The 18,395-nt window shown below is 46.3% G+C and overlaps 1 protein-coding gene across 9 annotated transcripts; it reads left to right on the plus strand.

Annotated features, from left to right (window-relative positions):
* The first annotated feature begins 964 nt into the window (after positions 1-964).
* SLC25A47 (solute carrier family 25 member 47) lies at positions 965-17,708 on the plus strand. Of its 9 annotated transcripts, XM_085550573.1 has the most exons (12): positions 965-1,144; positions 3,427-3,668; positions 3,891-4,056; positions 5,179-5,351; positions 6,034-6,692; positions 6,968-7,288; positions 8,454-8,595; positions 8,860-9,039; positions 11,875-11,918; positions 12,509-12,691; positions 13,679-13,952; positions 14,585-17,708. In XM_085550573.1, exons 8-12 carry the CDS (start codon positions 8,892-8,894, stop codon positions 14,869-14,871), a joined length of 936 nt encoding a protein of 311 aa, XP_085406699.1. In that variant the 5' UTR covers positions 965-1,144; positions 3,427-3,668; positions 3,891-4,056; positions 5,179-5,351; positions 6,034-6,692; positions 6,968-7,288; positions 8,454-8,595; positions 8,860-8,891; the 3' UTR covers positions 14,872-17,708. The 9 variants fall into 9 exon arrangements, with proteins under 9 accessions (XP_085406699.1, XP_085406705.1, XP_085406704.1 ...); XM_085550574.1 differs by lacking the exons at positions 8,454-8,595; positions 8,860-9,039 and adding an exon at positions 12,177-12,248 and having other exon boundaries at positions 970-1,144; XM_085550578.1 differs by lacking the exons at positions 8,454-8,595; positions 8,860-9,039 and having other exon boundaries at positions 968-1,144.
* Positions 17,709-18,395: the final 687 nt, after the last annotated feature.

Consider the following 18,395-nt stretch of genomic DNA (forward strand, 5'->3'; position numbering starts at 1 on the left):
CCTTTCCCTTCCCGTTCCCTTCCCGTTCCCTTCCCTTTCCTTTCCCTTTCCCTTTCCCTTCCCTTTCCGTTCCCTTTCCGTTCCCTTTCCCTTCCCTTCCCTTTCCCTTTCCCTTCCCTTCCCTTTCCCTTCCCTCCTTGGATTGGTCTCATGTTTGCACAGTTCCTATCTATGTAGTTATTCCAAGCTGTCCATGCTACATTGCTTTTTCTTCAGATTGTTCTTCCAGTTTTTCAGGATCCCTGAGATTCTCGTTTCCTCCTCAGCATTTGTGCAGTCCCTCCCAGGCTGCAGAGGGCTGTCTTGTCCCTGCATGCTCAAGCTATTCATAATGAGCTCCATTTGCAGCCACTGTAGCAGGCATGAATTCAAATTGCAGGGCAGGGGGAGTGCTGGGCGCTTTATGAATTAGAAGAGAACATCAAGAGCTCATTGGTAGTAAGTCTGAGACCTCAAGGGTTGGTTCAGCCAACTTGTGTGTGGCTTTGTGATAAAGGGAAGGAAGTAATAGTGTTCTCACAATTTGGTGCTATTAGGCCAGATGTTTAGCCTATTGATCCAGGGCCTTATGCATGCAGCAAACATACAGTTTCAGAGGAGAGGGCTAACCTGATACTCAAAGAAATCCAGATTTAATGGTTCTCCATTCCTACTGTTCTTCTAGACAGCTTAAAAGCTGAGGCAGGTCATGTGTCCTCCATAGTGGTGTGTGATGCCTCTGGCTCACAGCATGACTCATAGGTCAGCTGTGGGCTCTGGTGTCCTTCAGGCTCCATAGATCTGACCCAGCTGTGGCTGATTTTCTTTTCATTCTACTGAGGCAGACCCAAACACAATTCCCAGAGAGCTGGAGTGAGGAAGGATTTTGGCATCCCCATTGGACAATGAGATGTGAGCTCACTAAAGGGATGGCCTACCAGCTCACACGCCAGCAGCACTGCCACATCCAAACTGTCTTTATAAAGCCCTGTTCCCTTTGTCCCTTTGCCTTTTAGGTGTGACCTGTTGCTGTGCAGGTGGAAGAGGCTTTACCACTGATGCCAGAGGACAAGGGTGGAAAGGACATTCCCCTTGGTTTGCACTTAAGAAACATCACTCAGCATTGTTCTGCCCCTGATGGCAGCCAGAGGAGACCTGAGAAAAGGTGAGCACCAAGGACGCCTGGAAATGGGAAGTGGGAGGGGAGAAGCAGGGAGAGAACTGGGAGGAGAACAAAGAAGCATCAGTGCAGCTAGGAAAGGCACAGGAATGCAAAGTTATAATAAACTTATATGCAGGTTTTGGTGTCAGTAGTGTGTGATAGAGTGCACATTGTTGGCTCAGATGTTCCAAAATCTTCCTGCTTGTGATTTTAGCATCAATAAGTGGATGTATCTGCCTTCAGAGACTCCTGGGCAACATCTCTCTGTGCCCTGCTCATGCTGCGAAGATGGTGGCATTTAGATCATGGATACTCAGAGCTGTATGAATGTTGCATCTGCACTAGCAAACTGCTTGCAAAGAGAGTCTCCCATTTTCCAGAGCTTGTACAAGTAGTCTCGAAGATCAGCCAGTGCTTCATGGAGTGGCTGCCCATTTGAAGCAACAACAGTAAACCAGTACAGTGGTGGGATGTGATGGATACTCCAAATACTGTCTGTGAAAAGAGCAGCTCTGGCATTATTTGTTGTGAACTAAACATCTTTATTATCCATTAACTTTATGACCTTGGGTGCCTTTAGGGTATTCTCTGATGTTATTGTCCCACAGGCTTCAAAGGTACTGTATATCAAATGTTGAAACTTCCCAGCCTGATGAAATCCCTTGATAAGACAGGTACTTAAAAGCATTGGCTGTGTCTGATCCATTTGGACAGGAGTCATGTCCTGCTGAAGCAGCTGCTTTGCTGGTAGACCCTCTGATGGGTGGGGACTTGATGATCCCCCAGAACATCCTGGTCATGATCCCAAAACATGAGACCCCTCCAAGAGGAGAGCTGGGCCTGGTGGGAGGACCTGATCTGAGCTTCTCCTGGAGAAGGGACACTTTGCATCTGCATGCAGTCAGTGATATGGAGCGTGGGGCTGCAGCAGACCCAGTGTGCTGAGCTGTTTGGCAGCAGGGTTTAAGATGCCATAAGTGCTCTGAGATGCACTGAGGTACACTGAGATAAGAGGGTGTGCACCACATCCAGTTACCTGAACTAGCAGCTGTCTGTCCACCAAGCAACTGTACCCATCTCTCCCCCTCAATGTATATTAGCCAGACACTCAGCAAATACTGGTGTGACTGGTGGCAATGTGCAAAAGCAAAGCCTAAACCCAAAAAAGGAAGATAAAACTCAGGTGTTGACATTTTATAGTATTTTACCAGTCTGGATTTATAAACTATATAACCTCAAGTTGTTTCAGTAAAGTGAAAGCAGGCAGTTGTGTCCATTACATGGTTAAGGAAACTGGTGAAACTGTTCTGTCCTTGATTTCTGAGGTAGAAAGGGCAGAGCTGGCAGGAGAACCTCTTCTGCTTGTCTCCTGCCTCCTGTCTCCAACAAGCAGCTTGTTCTTACAGGAACATTCCTCTGAGCAAATGGTTTTTCCCTGCCAGCAGCTATACAAATACACTTTCAACATCGTGTACTTGAAATCCTCTGTCACATTTTGTATCCACGTGCAAAGTCAGCAACTGGGAGACCAGGTCTCCAGCAGCAGCAATGTGCTAAGTTACCTGGCTGTGTATGGTGTGCACCAATCAGTAGTGCATGAAGAGGAAAAGCCAAAATGAAGGGGGAATACATTGCAAGGCAACAGCACTAAGGTGTATGGACAGAGCTATCTTGGCCTGTTTACAGGTTAGTTTCCTGCCATTCTCCCAGCTGCCATGTGAAATCTGTTTGTTATTGCATTAGTCATGCAAAAAGACACCATGTTCTTAGAAACCGAAAGAACAGGCTGAGCAGCGTGACTAAGGTGTCTTTGTGGAAACTTCCCAGGCATTCAGAGATAGGCGCTCATACAGCTCCTGAGCTGGAGCCAGGGAAAACAGAAATTAAGAGTGATAAGCAAGGCCGTGAGCTTGTGTGATATTCAGAGGTTTGGCCTGAATGCATTAATTATTTTTTACTTCTTCTGCAAGATAAAAATCTTCTTACTTTCTTTTTTTATATATCCCCTCTTAACATAAGCCCATAAGAATGCTGTTATTTAAAAAACATTCTTTTTTTTTCATCCTGAACACATTGGTGCCAGTTTTGGCAGTTAAGTATCTTTATAACAATCTTTCCCATGTGACTTTAGCAGCTAAACTCCTACGTAATAATAGTTTATAGCTCTAGAACTGGGCTTTCTTCCACATTTCCAGGAAGTTCTGAGGTTGTTAAATCACGTCGTATCATGTAGTTCCAGTAACAAGAAAACAACACAACATCTCATTGGCTTTTGTTTTTTACAGGTTGAGAGCAGAGATCTGAGGTCACTGTAGGAGCGCATGTACTGGGAAAAGACACAGATCCAAAGACATTAGAGAAAGCACTGATGCTGCCCCAACATCATCAATGCTTTTTGGTGCTTATCGTTCTTCCTACCAGATTTGTGTCTTGCAGCCAAACACCTGAACAACACCAGCTGCTTGTGAGGGGGCTGAGGTTTGTGCCTTAATATGGTCATGGCAAATAATGAATGAACTATTGCCAGGTGAGGAAGAGGGGGGAGGGTTGGGGAATGTCTCACTACAGCGGAGGGAGTCTGTATCCCCAGGCCTGCCAGGTTACTGTCTGTGTCTTAAGTGCTGAAAATGTGGAATAGATTGGAAAGAAGCTCAGTGTGCTATTACGATGGGTGTCATATGGGTGTTTGTGTAGGACGGTGCTGATGTTATTTCCACTTTTTCATGGGAAACCCTCGGGTGTCTGACAGGTGCCTGAAACCCCTTCATTAGCTCCATGGCAGTGGACGTACAGCGACCTATTGTGTTGATGAGATCAGGTATAGAACGATTGAGTGACTTACCTACAGCCATACAAAAAAACAGCATCGTTTCTTGAACTACTGCAGTCATCATCTTCCCTTCCTTTGGGAGCAGGTAAGAAACATTACAACCTTATTTCAACTTTCCACAGCTGAAATCACTGATCATTTATACCTGCTGAGAAGTAATGCAGCTACCAGAATGGTTTCCTTATGGGTTTTGTTTGTTGAGCTGTAAAGTTCCTGCAGTTAATGTTTGAGTCCCTGGTGTTATTGTTCTTCTGTTAGTGCGTGAGACAATGCCCAGTGAGATAACTTGATTTGAGAACTGTAATGCAGACAGAGCCAGAAGGTCCCACCCCTCTCTCATCCACTGATATGCAAGTTGCAGCTCAGGCTTTGCCAGCTCAGTGTTGCTGCTGTCACTGTTTCCCTTCTGCAATTTGCAAGCAGCCCGGTGACATTGGTGGGATGGTGCTGTTTGAACAGCCTCCCCAGACGTGGATTTTCTGAAATAAATGGGAAGGGGATTAATTTTTTGATAACACAGACTAAGAGGAGTGGAAAATGCAGCGTGTTATGGCATGCAGGAAGGCAGGAACGTTTTCTCAGGCAGTCTGGCTGGGTGAGGTTGCAGGTGGTTGCAGAGGTGAAAGGACTGGCTGCTCTGTCACTTTGCAGGGTGGATGGAGATAGTGATGTCCTGAGAACATCCTGTGGAGGGGGAGGGATAAAGGAATGCTTTTCCTTTTGTATCTCCTTCAAGAGATGCTACTTAACATTGTTTGTGCTCCTATAGGCTCCTTCGGTACCTCTATTTTGCTGTGTATCTGTATTGCCCTGTTGCCTTGGCATCACTTTTCTTACTGAAGTTGGAAGACAGTTCTCCTGTGAAGCAAATGGAGCATTTCTTCCAGCACATGCTTTTCAAAACTAAACTATTCCGCTCTTTTCTATCACTTGGTTTCATAATTTCCTGCAGATTGCTTTACACTTTCAGTTCAGTCTTCATCTAACAGCGTCTTCCATGCTCTTCTTTTTCCAAATCCATTTTGAAATTGAACAAATCACTCTTAAACAGATTGATTCAAGAGGAAAGAATTCTGAGTTATTTCTAGCAGAGTCCTGTCCTTGTAGAGGCTCTTAAGCATATGTTTCATGTGTCAGATGTCTTAGGGCATGCTTGGAGAAGGCCACTGGGCTTGAGACTCAGAGACTTGTGTGCTTCTTTGCACAGATGTGGGCTGTGGCATCTCACTGCAGGCTGGATTAGCAGTGAACTACATCAATCCTTGGACGTTGTGCTCCCTGCATGAAAGGGTGGTGGGAATGGCTCCCAACTGATCTGCTGGAAGAGAAACCTGATGATCTCTGTGAGAACTGAGGGTGGCATCAAAAGCAATAACACAGGTTTCATGTCTCAGATTTCCTTCACTTCTAATGACACCTTTGTCTTTGCTTGCTGGCATGCAGCCTTACATGGGCTGTGCTTGCAGAAGGCCCTGTCCTCACCTTCCATCAAAGTCCCTGAACATGTGATGAGTGGGACACATGGTGATGCTTTCACAGTGGGAACACCATGAGTTCCTTCACTTGTCTTGGGAGCAGCTCCCAGAAAAGCCAAACTAAACACCCTCATCTCAGCAGGGTTCCCAAGGTCTGTGGTGAGCCTGAGCATATCTCTGCTACAAGGCTGCCCATTGCTAGGGACCATGTCCTTGTTCCCATATGTCACCGAGGTGCCAGATCCCACACCCACAGCTGGAGAGGGCCCACAAGGACATAATTCTCTGGTATGAGAACTGGATACAGCACCATTTCCCCCACTTGGCATGTACAGGCTGCTGGTGAACCATAACATCTCCTGTATGGTCACCAAGTGGAAGAAGCTGCTGGGTAACCTGCTGTGTGTCAGCAGTTAGTTACATTGCCCTCTCACTGGATAATATTTTACTCCTGGTTTTAAGTATCTGCTGTCCTTGCATAGCGTTACACTGTAGAATAAACCATTCTCTCCAACACAGAATGGGAAGGATGAGTGAGAAATCACAGAATACAAATGGATAGAAATGCTTTGATTTTTGTTTTTCAGAAAATCCATTCACAGCAACCTGTGTTATATGGCACTGAAACATCCAAAATATGCACTTCAGGGAGAAAAAGAGCCTTATGAAATGTTCAGGAGACTTAGCACCATGGGCAAAAGTCCTCAGTTCCTTTGAGAGTCGACCCAGCGGGCAGCAGCTGTGAAATTCTCTTTTCTCTTTGCCTTGGCTCTGACCTGTGGAAACCTCATCAGGAGAAATACAATTCAGATCATGGCTTGGCAAGCCCTTCACTGCATCGGGACTTTGGTTTCCAGGTTCATCTGGGGGCACAACATAACCTCCAGCACTGGGCTCTTGCGCAAAAATAGCAATAGGCAATGTGACATTGTCATGGCTGGTTCCCCTCGACCAGCAAGTCTTTTTTTTTTTCCTTCCTCAGATCACCATCTTCTAATAATAATAATAATAAAGAATGGTTCTGGATCAGTCCCCTAGCAAAATCCCTATTCCCTGCCGATCAAAGCATCAGAGTGAGGGCAGCAGTGATACATAGCTCCATGCTGATGAGCTGGCTCTGGAAATAGGTCGGGAGGCTGAAGCAGCAGAGCTCCTGCGGGGGATGAGAAAACTGCCCTGTGATCTGAAAGGGAGGCTTCCCACGTGCTTGCATTTGTTGCTGGATGCATGCATATACGACAAGCAGGTAATTATTTAAGGGGATGTGGGTAGGGCTTCAGGATCTACTGTGTGCATAGAAAAGCCGAGGGAAATGCCTCGGGGAGGGATTTCTTGGTGAGAAGGGAATCTGCTCTGTCCGGAGGGAGGGCAGGCACGGATGGGGCACGCATTGCAAACACAGCCACTTTGCTGCGGTGCAGAGCAAGTGCAAGGCTGAATGCTGGGGTTAATGAGAGCCGCGGGAAATGGCCCTTTTGCAGGCAGCCTTACCCCGCAAGCACCACCCCTTTGATTTTCCAGGCAGAAGGGCTCCGGCGCAGCGTTGCAGGGCTCCGGGGGATTACTTATTCACCGTGTTCTTGGACCAGCTCCAGGAGCCTCCCTGTTACTGCCTCCAGTGTACAAATTCATCAAGTATCCACGAGGTTCACAATCCCTTGAGGCAGGAGAAGACAGGAAGGTGATTCATATTGCAGATCACGCCAGCTCTGAAGGACCCACGGGGCTCTAGTAAAGCGGAGCCGGCATCCTTCCTTCTTCCATCTCCTTAACTAACGCCTGTTGGGGTCATTGAGGCAGCAGACTCAGTCCGGATGGATTTCATTGCGGGGGCCATTGGAGGTAAAGAAATAAAGCGGTGCTTTTTGTTGGAAGCAGGTAGCTGTGTTTCCTTGTTGCTAAGCTAGCTGGCAGGTTGCGATGCTAGAAATGGGAGTCTGCCCACTGGGGTTTCTGAGTAAGTGTCTTCTTTAATATGCAGACAACATCACCAGGGCAGAGACCACCCTGATGAAATTTGGTTGTCTGAGGTCTGTAATCTCTGTTTTTATTTCAGTAGGAGAAAATCAGAGATAAATTCAATGTGCCTTTTGGAGATATAAAGCAGTGAGTACTGCCTGGGCAGCAAATCCCGGCATGGCTGATGGAGTCCTGGCTCTGGGCACTGAAGACACAGGGGGGCTGAGGACACAGCTCATGGCTCTGTGGCAGTGAGGAGGGGCTGTGTGAATGGCATGTGCATGATCGTGGGTTGAGAGGTATTGACGGCTGTGGGGTTATTTCTGTGCAGGCTTTGAGGAGAGGAAAAAGTAGGTTAGGCATACTTAAAAAAAAAAAAGAGGAGAAAAGCATGATTTAATTTTAGATGTTTTTAGAGCATGTACTGCTCAAACCCAGCCTTGTTTTAAACAGCAAAGCACAGGCGCTGGTCTCATTTCTCGTCTGAAATGTGCCTGTCAAATGTAGCAGTGTTGAATACCAAGAGGCTTGGGGTGGTGACAGGCCGGGTAATCCTGCCGGGTGGGTGGAAGGCACAGCCCAGACCTTTATGTTGGATCTGCTGAATTTGGGCAGTGTGATGCTGGCAGCTGTGTGCGTTTCCTGGGAGGGGCCATGACTCATTTGCTCATCACTGAACTGTCACAAGCAGGGCCAGATTTGAGTCCCAGCAGCGCTCCAGCTCATCCTTCTCTTTCTATGCTGACCTCAGGACATGCAGTGGTGTTGTTAGCCTTGTGCTGGTGCTGATAGAGGAATGTCCATCCCAGAAGAATGAATCAAACATCCTCTAATAGGTGCTGTTAGTGGCTGGGCTCAGCCACTCCGTGGCTGAGAACATGTCCGTGTTCCCTTTGGGACCCCTTTACTTTTGTTGGCACAGTTGTAGAGGAGCCGGCCACTTAAGGATAAACTTCTTTTGCAAAGGAATTTAGAGTTTCAAACTCAGTTTCCAAATAGCCTTCCTGCATTGCTCACGTGCCAACTTTTGTCCCCTTACATGGTACAGCTTCCAGGGCTGGGACAGCTTTCCTGTGAGAACTGGGATGTTGTTAGTGCTGAATGTGCCTCATGGCTTGTCCCTGCTAGAGCTGAAGCCATCTTTTGTTCTCCCAAGGAGGCTACAGAACCAGCATCAAACAACTCAGGAGGTGAGACAGATCATAATAAAACCACAGAATGACTTGGGTTGGAAGGCACTTCAAAGCCCATCCAGTTCCAGTGTCCTGCCATGGGGTGGCTGCCACCCAGCAACTCAGGCTGCCCAGGGCCCCATCCAACTATCTACCTGAGTAAAAAGTTGACTTCCCTCCTGTTTATAAGCGCCCTTTAAGTGTACCATAAGGCTACAACGTGACCTCCTTGGAGTCTCCTCCAAACTAGGTAAGCCCAACTACATCAGCCTTTCTTCACAGGAAAGGTGCTCCAGCCCTCTCTGATCATCTTCATGTCCTCTTCTGGACCTGCTCCAACAGCTCCTCATCTTTCTTGTGCTAGGGCCCCCAGGCCTGGATGCAGTACACCCAATGGAGACTTGCAAGGGCAGAGTAGAAGGGGACAATCATCTCACCCTTGCTCTGTTGGTACAACTCATGGTATGGTTGGCTTTCTGGGCTACAAATGCTCACTGCTATCTTACATCAGGTTTCTCATCAATTGACATCCCCAGGTCCTCTGAGCTGCTTGCATTTATACTTGAGATTGTGCTGACACAGGTGCAGGACCTTTCAGTAACCACTGCAGAGCAGCTCATCTGGATGTCCTTCCTGACCTATTAAACTGACTAAGCTTTCAGCAGGAGGTTGGACCAGGAATCTCCCGTGGTTCCTTCTAGCGTGGATTTCCCTATGATCCTGTGAGTGTTTCCTAGCCGTGCTGCTACAGCAGCTTATGGTGCATATTAATACTCTGGGCTGCTGATGACTTGTGGGTGACTTAGATCTTGTCCTGGGTGCAGAGATTCGGGAAAGGGCAGCTGAGTCAGTTGGCACTGCCCTGTAATGGTGGCAGAGCAGCCAGGCGTGGGCCACATCCAGTCTTCCTGCATCCCATTTGCAAGGTTACATATTGGTCTCATGCAGCCCAGGGGTAGACAAAATAACCCATCTAGGGAACATAGAGGGAACGTGCTGTCTCCTTGGCTGTACAGCTAAAGCAGCTCTGCCAGTCATAGCTGGGGTATAGCATTACAGCAAGGAGTTCAGCTTGTCTGGGGCATGGGGCAGCTCTTATGTTCCCAGCTCTTGTTAGAGTAAAAACCTCTGGAAGTTGTTCTCAATAGATCCAACTTATAGTCCAGGCTCCCTCTTGCTTCCTAAGTGTCACAGCTGGGGCCTGTTGCAGGCAGGTGAGCTCCACAGGGCTGCCATTTCCTCTGTGCCAATGCCATTGCTGTGATCCTCCTGCCAGCACCTCTGCTTATTTTAATTTCTTGGCCAATGTGGCCTGATTGTGACAGGGTTAGAGATTTAGTTTTGGGGTGTGTTCATGTCAGGTGTTCCAGCAGTCTCTGCACAGCCCCTGAGAACCTGTCAACAACAGGTGTGACAAATGGCTCCCTGCAACCCTATGAAGAGCATTCCTCTGATTTTATCGTCTCATTTCCCCACAGCCAGTGCAGTGTGACACAGCAGGAACCCTATAGGACCCCTTTCCCTGTATGCATGCTGTACATATCTGGCCTTGTTCGGTTTAGCCATGCAGACAGTGTGCATGGGTCAGTCTATCTTTATCTGAATCTATTAATATCATGTGGCACTGTACAGAGCCCTTCTTCTTCAGCCTTTGGCAGACTTGGCTGAGCTCCTCAGCACTAAAACCCTGACTGCCCAGAGCACTTCTGCTTATTAAGTACCCTATGGTTGCTTAGGAATATTGAGGGCTCACATCACCACCATGGTGAATCATTTACATTTGCTCTCCCTCCCAAGTAAAGGCACTTGGTTGGTACTGGAGCCAAGGACATCAGGAGCCCTTCAGAATGAGATACAATGGGAAATTGGCATGGGGCAGCCTGTGGCTGCTTCCTGCTGCCAACTGGGAAATGGGTACAGGACAGGTGGCCCGAGGTGACCTGGTGTGTTGTCACTCCTGCATAGGGTGGCTGTATCACTCTTCCTGCTGGGTCATGCTGACTACACGCTCCCCATCTTTCTTCCAACCTATTCTTGTTTTGGATTAGAAATACAGAAAGTCACTTCTTGGCCCATTTTTTAGTCTTTATTCTTATATTTTTCTGGGAGCAGACAGATTTTTTGCAGAACCCTCATTTTTCCTGCAGGCTGGGAATGGTTGATTATGTTCATCTGAGCTGTGCACTTCAGGATCGCCTCCTGGAGACTCCCACCACCAGCAGCTGCTGCTTTTTCCCTATATGCAGCAAAGCTTTTCAGAGCTTCCAAGCAGCTGTACAGTCACAGGTGAATGCATCCTGTGAAATGCCTGCAGCAACTAGTATGTTTTTAAGCAGCAGTCAGTGAGTGGCCATTTCCAGCTGTACACCAGCTGGGTGCTGTCTGTGCCTGCCCTAAAGGGCACAAACAGCACTTCATGGGTGTGGTGTAAATGACTCTTAGAGGTGCAATTACACTGCACCTGGCTTGATCTCCAGACGTGGGGCATTGCTGTACCAGGAGGAATTTAGCTGCTCACCCCCCTACTCTCTCCTGTGGCAGGGACAGAGGCTGAACACCTTGTTTATCTGTCCATGTTGATGCACTTTCACTCTCTGTATCCACCACCAAGGCTGTAACGTTGTCTGACAGGATTAATGTATTTTCAATCCCGGTGTCTATTTTAAGGTGTTGAGATGATCTGGGTGCTGATGTAGAGCTGACAAATTCCCCCAGCATGCTGGAAACACTGCTGCGTGCAGGCATGCTGCTGGGCACACAGCTTTGTGCTAATCCCCCTCTGAGCCTTCATCTTGCCCTGCTCCATGCTGGCCCTTGCACAAGGCTCTCTCCTCCCCAGCCTCCAGACCTTTGATCCTTGCTCTGCTTTTGCAGCGTACAAAGTGTCTGATTCACAGGGAAGATGCTCTTGTCTGAGCTGAGAGGGGGAACAGAGACAGCCCAGTTCTGTGCATTACACCTGGCCCTTTACAGCAGGGCTGTGCTGATCCCAGGGCTGGTGCATGTACCTTCCCAAGGCTCTATGTTTTTCCAGCCCTGCCTCAAACCCAAGTGTAATTGCTTTTATCGATTCCCTGCAATGCTCACATTCCTCCTCTTGGTGTGCTGTGTTTTCAGCGGAATCCAAGAGTTTTTCTCTATCAGTGTTGGCTCAGATACAGGGGTTGGAGATTGAAATGCCACCAAGAGCAGACAGGTTCAGCAGCTGCGTTTTTTTGCAGTTCCCCTCATGATCTCCTGCAGAACAACCTGCTGTGATGAGTGTTGGTAACTGTCTCCAAATCCTTTCTGTTTCAGGTGGCCTAAGCACAGCAGTTGGGTATCCGCTGGACACAGTGAAGGTACCTGTTGGGACTTTGCTTCTTGACCACAATCTGAACACAAATGGGCCATGTGGTGTTAGAAAACGAATCCAGTGACCGAAAGCTTTCAGCTTTGCCACATCAATGTATTTCATTTTGTGTTCTTCTCTTAAAGATAATGATAATCCCTTTTGGGGGATGCTTCATTATGGCTGATGAGCTGCTTTGCTGCTGCAACATTCGTTGATGGTTTTTAAGTGTGATGTCTGCATTTCTAAGTTACTCCTGTATTTTTAGGTGAGGATTCAGACCGAGGGGCATTACAATGGCATTTGGCACTGCATTCAAGAAACATACAGGACGGAAAGAGTAGGTACCTCTCATCAGAGCCACTGGCATGGCTTTGTGTTTCAAAGGGGCAGTGCTGCTGAGGTCAGTGTGGGGAGGACAAGTTGCAGTTGCATACAAGCATTACCTGGAACAATAATTAGAATGGGATTTAACTTAGCCAGTGATCTATACGATGGCAATAAGTTTAGGCTCAGCCGTATGTGGGCAGTGGTTTTGAACATATACTTTCCCACATCACTCCCTCTAAAAAGCCTTTTATTTTCTCTGTTTTCAATCAGGTTTTGGGATTTTACAAAGGCGTGTCAGCATCAGTCTTCACAGTGTCGCTGATCTCTTCTGTTTCATTCGGCACATACAGAAACTTCCTTTGTAACATCTGCAAGCTGCGCTATGGCACAGCCGATGCCAAGCCATCTGGGTTGGATGTTTCTCTGGCTGGAGGTGCTGCTGGTGCTGTGCGGGTAGGCAGCAAAGTGGGAAAGCACAACAGGAGGTCTTGTTGGGGCACGCGGGGCTGGGAAAGCAACTGATGTTTTCTGTTGAGCGCTCAGCGGGAGGAAGGCTTATTTTCTTGTGACATCCTGCCCTGAGGCCTTGGCAAAAGAAAGCAAAACTAAAAGGAAGAAAAACAGCCTGGGAAGCAAAATTTCCAAGTGGTTTTAATTGTAGGTTTATGTAAGAAAGACGTAAGCTGGTGTGCAAAGCGCAGGCTGGTGATTCGGTAGGGGCAGAGGCCAGAAAGACCCTACTGGTCACTGAGGGCTGCCTGTGTGTATTTCATTCCTGCATAAAAGGTTTCGAAGAGAGCAGAAAGTCATCTCCTTTCCTGCAAATCCCAAAGGCTGGAGCAGCTGGCACCTGGAGAAATCAATGCCTGTGACTGATGGTGATGTGGTGTGGGGTGCTCAGGGGCTGTTTCCTTTAGATGATGGGATGATGGATGCTTGTGGTGTCTGTGAGCATCTGCAGACACTCCAGCCCCAGTGCCCCATGACAGAAACACATGCAGTCACAGGAGGATGGAGGCAATCCTCTTACAGGCAGTCCAGATGGCCAGGTCAGTGGGTGTTTCCCAGTAAGTGGTGACTCTGCTTAGCACAGGCTGTTTTCTGATAGTTATGGCCCTAGTTTCAAGTGCAGATGTACAAAAGAGCCCTGATGTATGCTACATCAGAGAGCCGAGCACATCCCCTTGCTGTGCCCATCTGGTTTCCTAGCTAGCTAACATCCTTTGTGGGTCTCTGCCTCACCATGCAACCTGTACAGTGTAGCGCCTGCTTTCCTGGGTCAAGTTAGCACGGATGGAGTGAAGCAAGATGCAGCTTGCTTGCTTCAAGTAACAATATTGCCTGAAAAGTAGGAGATGTGATTTGAGGGATCAGGCAGGAGTGGGCTCCAACACGCAGTTGAGATGTGAAGATTTTAAGCTTCATCCTCTAATTTTTCAGGTTGTGCTTATGACACCCAGTGAAGTAGCTAAAGTTCGAATGCAGACCCAGAGGAACCCCCATCCCTCTGTCACATCCTCCCAGCCCTTTTCCAAGCCAAAGTACCGAGGGTCTCTGCACTGTCTGAAGGTGATAGCCAAGGAGGAAGGCTTTGGGGGTCTCTACAAAGGCTGCTCTGCATTGCTGTGCAGGGACTGCTCCTCTTCTGCAATATATTTCCTGACATACACTTCTCTCTGTGACTGGCTCACACCAGCTGAGAAGAACAAACCAGGTAGGTACTGGAAGGCATTTGACATCACATACAAAAAGGACTTACTTTGGGAAGTCATGCTCTCAGGTTGCTGCATCAACAAGAGCTGAACTTTGAGTGTCTGACCTTATCCCTCAGCAACTTCTCTCCCTGCAGAAGACTGTTCACAACACCCTCAGGTACTTAGAACATGGGTACAACATCCCCTCAATGCAGAAATGGGATGTGTAAGTGGAGATGAAACATGGGCAAACCTCCCGTGAGCCATTGTGAAGCACTGCTCAGGGCAGTCTGGAGCTTGAAAATAAAGTTCAGGTGCAGAACAGAAAGAGTATCTCTCTGCTCAGTTGCAGAGGATATCCTAAAAGCAGATATCCTCTTAGAGAAAAGCCCAAATAAGTGAATTTACCAAAAAGCATCATTCTGAGAGTTGTAAAAATGAATAGATTTGTCTGAAGTGGGTGAGTGCTGTTGGGCTACGTTGCTACTGGTTTGTGTGGTGCTGAGGTGGCCCCACAGCTCCTTCTTCCCTCCTGTCCCTGCAGCTGCAGTATGAGATTTGAAAAGAGTTAAATAAGAGCTTGGGGAGAATCAGTTTGAGCTGTTGGCATGTGTGAAGCTGATCTCGCTGCTCTCTCTCTCTTTCTCTGCAGGTTTCCTGGTTGTGCTGCTTTCTGGGGGCTCTGCTGGAGTTCTGGCCTGGGGCCTGGCTACCCCCTTGGATGTCCTCAAGTCACGGATGCAGGTGGATGAGTCAGGACAGCATAAGTACAAAGGCCTCATCCACTGTGCAAGAGAAAGTGTCAGAAAGGAAGGGCTCAAAGTGCTGTTCAAAGGCCTGGGTTTGAACTGCATCCGTGCCTTTCCTGTGAACATGGTGGTGTTTGTCACATATGAAGCTGTGCTGAGGTTTACAGATAATTTTATAAACAAAAAATAGCTGATGCAGCTTGATCAAAAAACGTATTTTGTTCAGTTTGGTTTTGGAGCCCAACACAGACATACACTGAGCTCTCCACTGCTGGGCAGCACTTGAAGCAGAGGCATTTCAGCACAGCATTGATCAACAGCCTCATTTCCCTCTCATAGGACTACATACTCATCAGGGAGGCTTGCACTTGTGTACAACCTCCCTTTTATGTTGTTAATGTACTGTAGCCACTGCTTAGGCCACTCAAATGTTTGATATTTATGTTCCAAAAAGCTGCCGGTCTAGGCTGAGATTTTGGTAAAGATTTAATTCTATTTTCTACCAGCACAGAAAAAAGTCTTAACTACTGAGGCAGAAATCAATTGTTTTGTGTACAATATAACACTACACCACACGTTCTCTTTATATGCAATGCTGTAAGGTATCCACCGAGCACTCTCCATATCTGTGTTTCCAGCCTGAGCAGGCAGGATGTAATTCTGCCCAGGTACTCTACAATTACATCCCTTCAGTGGAAGCTGAAATACGAATCTCTTTCTTTTCCAGTTGTTCTTTTAATGAGTGGCAGACTTAGTCTGCTTTGATTGTCGATCCTGCTTCAGGAGTAACACAGATGGTTTTGTTTCCATGTTTCTCCCTGAATGGTGACACCTGGAACAGAACAAATCCACTGATCTGCTACTGAATCTGCTTTCTTGTTTTTGGAGGGAAAGAGGAAAGCTGCTTTTTAAAGGACTTCTTTTAGGGCTGATAACCTTCTGGCCCCCTTTTACAAGCTCATAGCATAGACTTGGCTACACATACAGTGATTTTTTGCAGTACACACAACTTGGCAGCTACTTTGAACAGGGAAGAATTAATCTTGTACTAGAAGGATGAGTTCAGAAATGTCAGGTGCTACTAGGAAGGAATAAAGGTGATTTCTTTCAGAGAGAAGCTAGTAAGAAATTCCAGAGCTGTCCTTCTGAAACCTAAAGCCTTCAGCAGTTTCAGCTGTGCTATCAAACAGCTCTCAGAATGTTTGTCTCTTGTGAGTCTGTTAATCTCTCACATGTGATCCAAGAGCAGCTTTAAGATACCAGACAGGTACAGAGCACTGGGGGGGGGGGAGGTTGAAGGATCCAGCACAGAGTCTGATTCTATCCCACAGCATGTATGGCCTCAGTAACCTGTGACCCATGCTTAGATCTTTAGGGTGTCAGCTCCAAACCTCCTTTGGTTTGAAATTTATTTGGTTTGTCCTTATAACAGAAAATTTAATGAAGTCCTCATGATTTGGGATTTCTCTTAAGACTAATGCTAAGAGGCTTCTACCCTCACCTCTCTATGAGGGATGTGTCTGGCTGAGGGCTGTCCCAGTAGGGAATTAACTCATTCCAGCCCTGTCAGAATATTTTCTGAAATCAAATTTCTTTATAGCAAATTATTCTCAGCTGACCTTACTTCTCAAGCATTACAGCCTGTGAACAGGCAGCAAAATACATAGCTGTATGTCCAGCAAAACAACCATTTATTATTAGATAGCGTTGATACTGTCTGTGGTCAGCCCAAGGCTTGAAAATAAAGCCTAATCAAAAGTATCCCAACTTTCCCCAATAGCCTCAAGCACTCAGATGACTAGGAATGTCTCTTGTGGTGGGCATGACTTACACACAGCTTGTTTCAAGAAGCACCAATTACAGATGAATTGGAAAATTAGTGGGCCCAGCTGTGGAAGCCTGTGAGAGTGGCTGAGAACAGTGAGCCTCTTAAAGGTACTCAGTGTAAAAAGCAGGTTCTCCTTGGGCACGAATGGATAAATACAACATAAGAGGTAAGTTGTGTCTTACCAATCTTATCAATTTGTTTTATGTATCTTTACTGCTTGCACTATGTAGTGTGCTACGGCTCCTTATTGGAAAAAAAGATAACAAACCCAATATACCCAGGGTCTGACTGACCACCTGCTTTGAGACAAGATCTCACAGTATCAAGGTGAATTAGCCACCAGGCAAAGGTATTGAATGTACGAGTACTGTAAACCTAGGCATGTAAATAAGAACCAACTTTTCTTTAATGACGTGACATGGCATTTATATTGTGTACTCAACTCCATATGCAACAAGTTGTTTGCCTTGTAGATTTCAGAACTTGGCTGCTCTATTTTCTGATTACTTTGTACTGCCTTGACCTTCAGCTTCTGTATTTGCTGCTCTGATAATCGCAGAACTATTTATTCTGATACATTATCTAGCTGAAGGCCAGCCAGCAGAATGAAGACACCATATAGCTCTCTGCAGAGACATTTTCTTTCAGAAACAAACTTGCTGGCCTTGAATAAAGAAAGCTTTCTTTAGAAGGCGCATTGGGCTTCATGTCATTGATAGCTCCTGTTTTTTTGTTTTTTTGTTTTTCTTTCTTCTTTTATTCTTCTGGCAATGTTTAAGAATAACCAGGTAGGTTTCAATGTGCCTCTTTGTGACTGGCAGAGTAATGGGAAGCTATTCACAATTCATGTTCCTTTCTAACTGCAATGGTGGAGTCACATTTAAGTATTTTATGTCAGACCTATGGAAACATTGCTCTAATAGGTCACATTGACTTATCTATTTCTGAGCTGGCTGCTACGTAAGGAAATTCAATGTCCAGTCTTGCTTGCAACTTGTTAATCTTTGGAGGACTGACCCTCGTTACTTTGCTCTGGTAGCAAGATGGAGGTTACTCGTTAAGCTCAGATAAATGGAGTTACAAAGCACTCTGTTTCACTGTTTGAAAGGCACTGGACATCAAAACAGTGATCAAGTCCTTGTGATGACTGAACAATAGAGAAAGTGTAAATGAAGCCTATTAAAAGTTAAATTAATTAATTCTCCTATCGTTTTCCTTTCTAAAACTTTGGGATGAGATCTTAACTGCTGTGTTACAAAATTAATCCATGTGCTTAGTTAGAATAAAACACGTGGCTGTTTCTTCTTACAGCTCATTTCCCCTCCCCAAATAACCACATTTTTAGTTAGTGAAATATATCTTGAAAGACAGATCTGCATATAACATTTTCAAGAAGAAAGTTGCATTACAAGTTTGCAAGAAGCCCTTTAAGGGTCATTAAGTCTTATGTTTTGTGTGTAGTTTAAAGATGGAGAAGAGCAGATGACAAGAACAGGAAGGTCATCATTGAAGTCTATTGTAAATACAGGTTAGTTTGTCTTTCCTATGAACTGCTCCACTGCTTAAAAAAAGAAAGGTGTTTCTACTGATTGTTAAACACTTGTCAGTGTTAAGATACAATGTCCATGGGTTATGGAGAGGTAGTGGCTGGTAAATGTTTACTTTCATACATTAAAGTCGATGACATTAGATTAGTGGTACCAGGTTACATAAACTGTAAAAATAGGACAAAAGCTAAACGGTGCTTTTCAGCACACAGTTGAAAGGTGCAAAACAGGAGCTTATAAGCAGGAGGAAGACTGGCTTTTTTTGTGGGCAGGTGCAGATGTAGAACGAGGGGGAATGGGAAGAATTAAGTTAGATATTGGATGGAAATTCTTCATTCA

Source organism: Coturnix japonica, chromosome 5 (genome assembly GCF_054131305.1).
Source record: "Coturnix japonica strain WE chromosome 5, WE-NBRP24, whole genome shotgun sequence".
Lineage (NCBI taxonomy): Eukaryota > Metazoa > Chordata > Aves > Galliformes > Phasianidae > Coturnix > Coturnix japonica.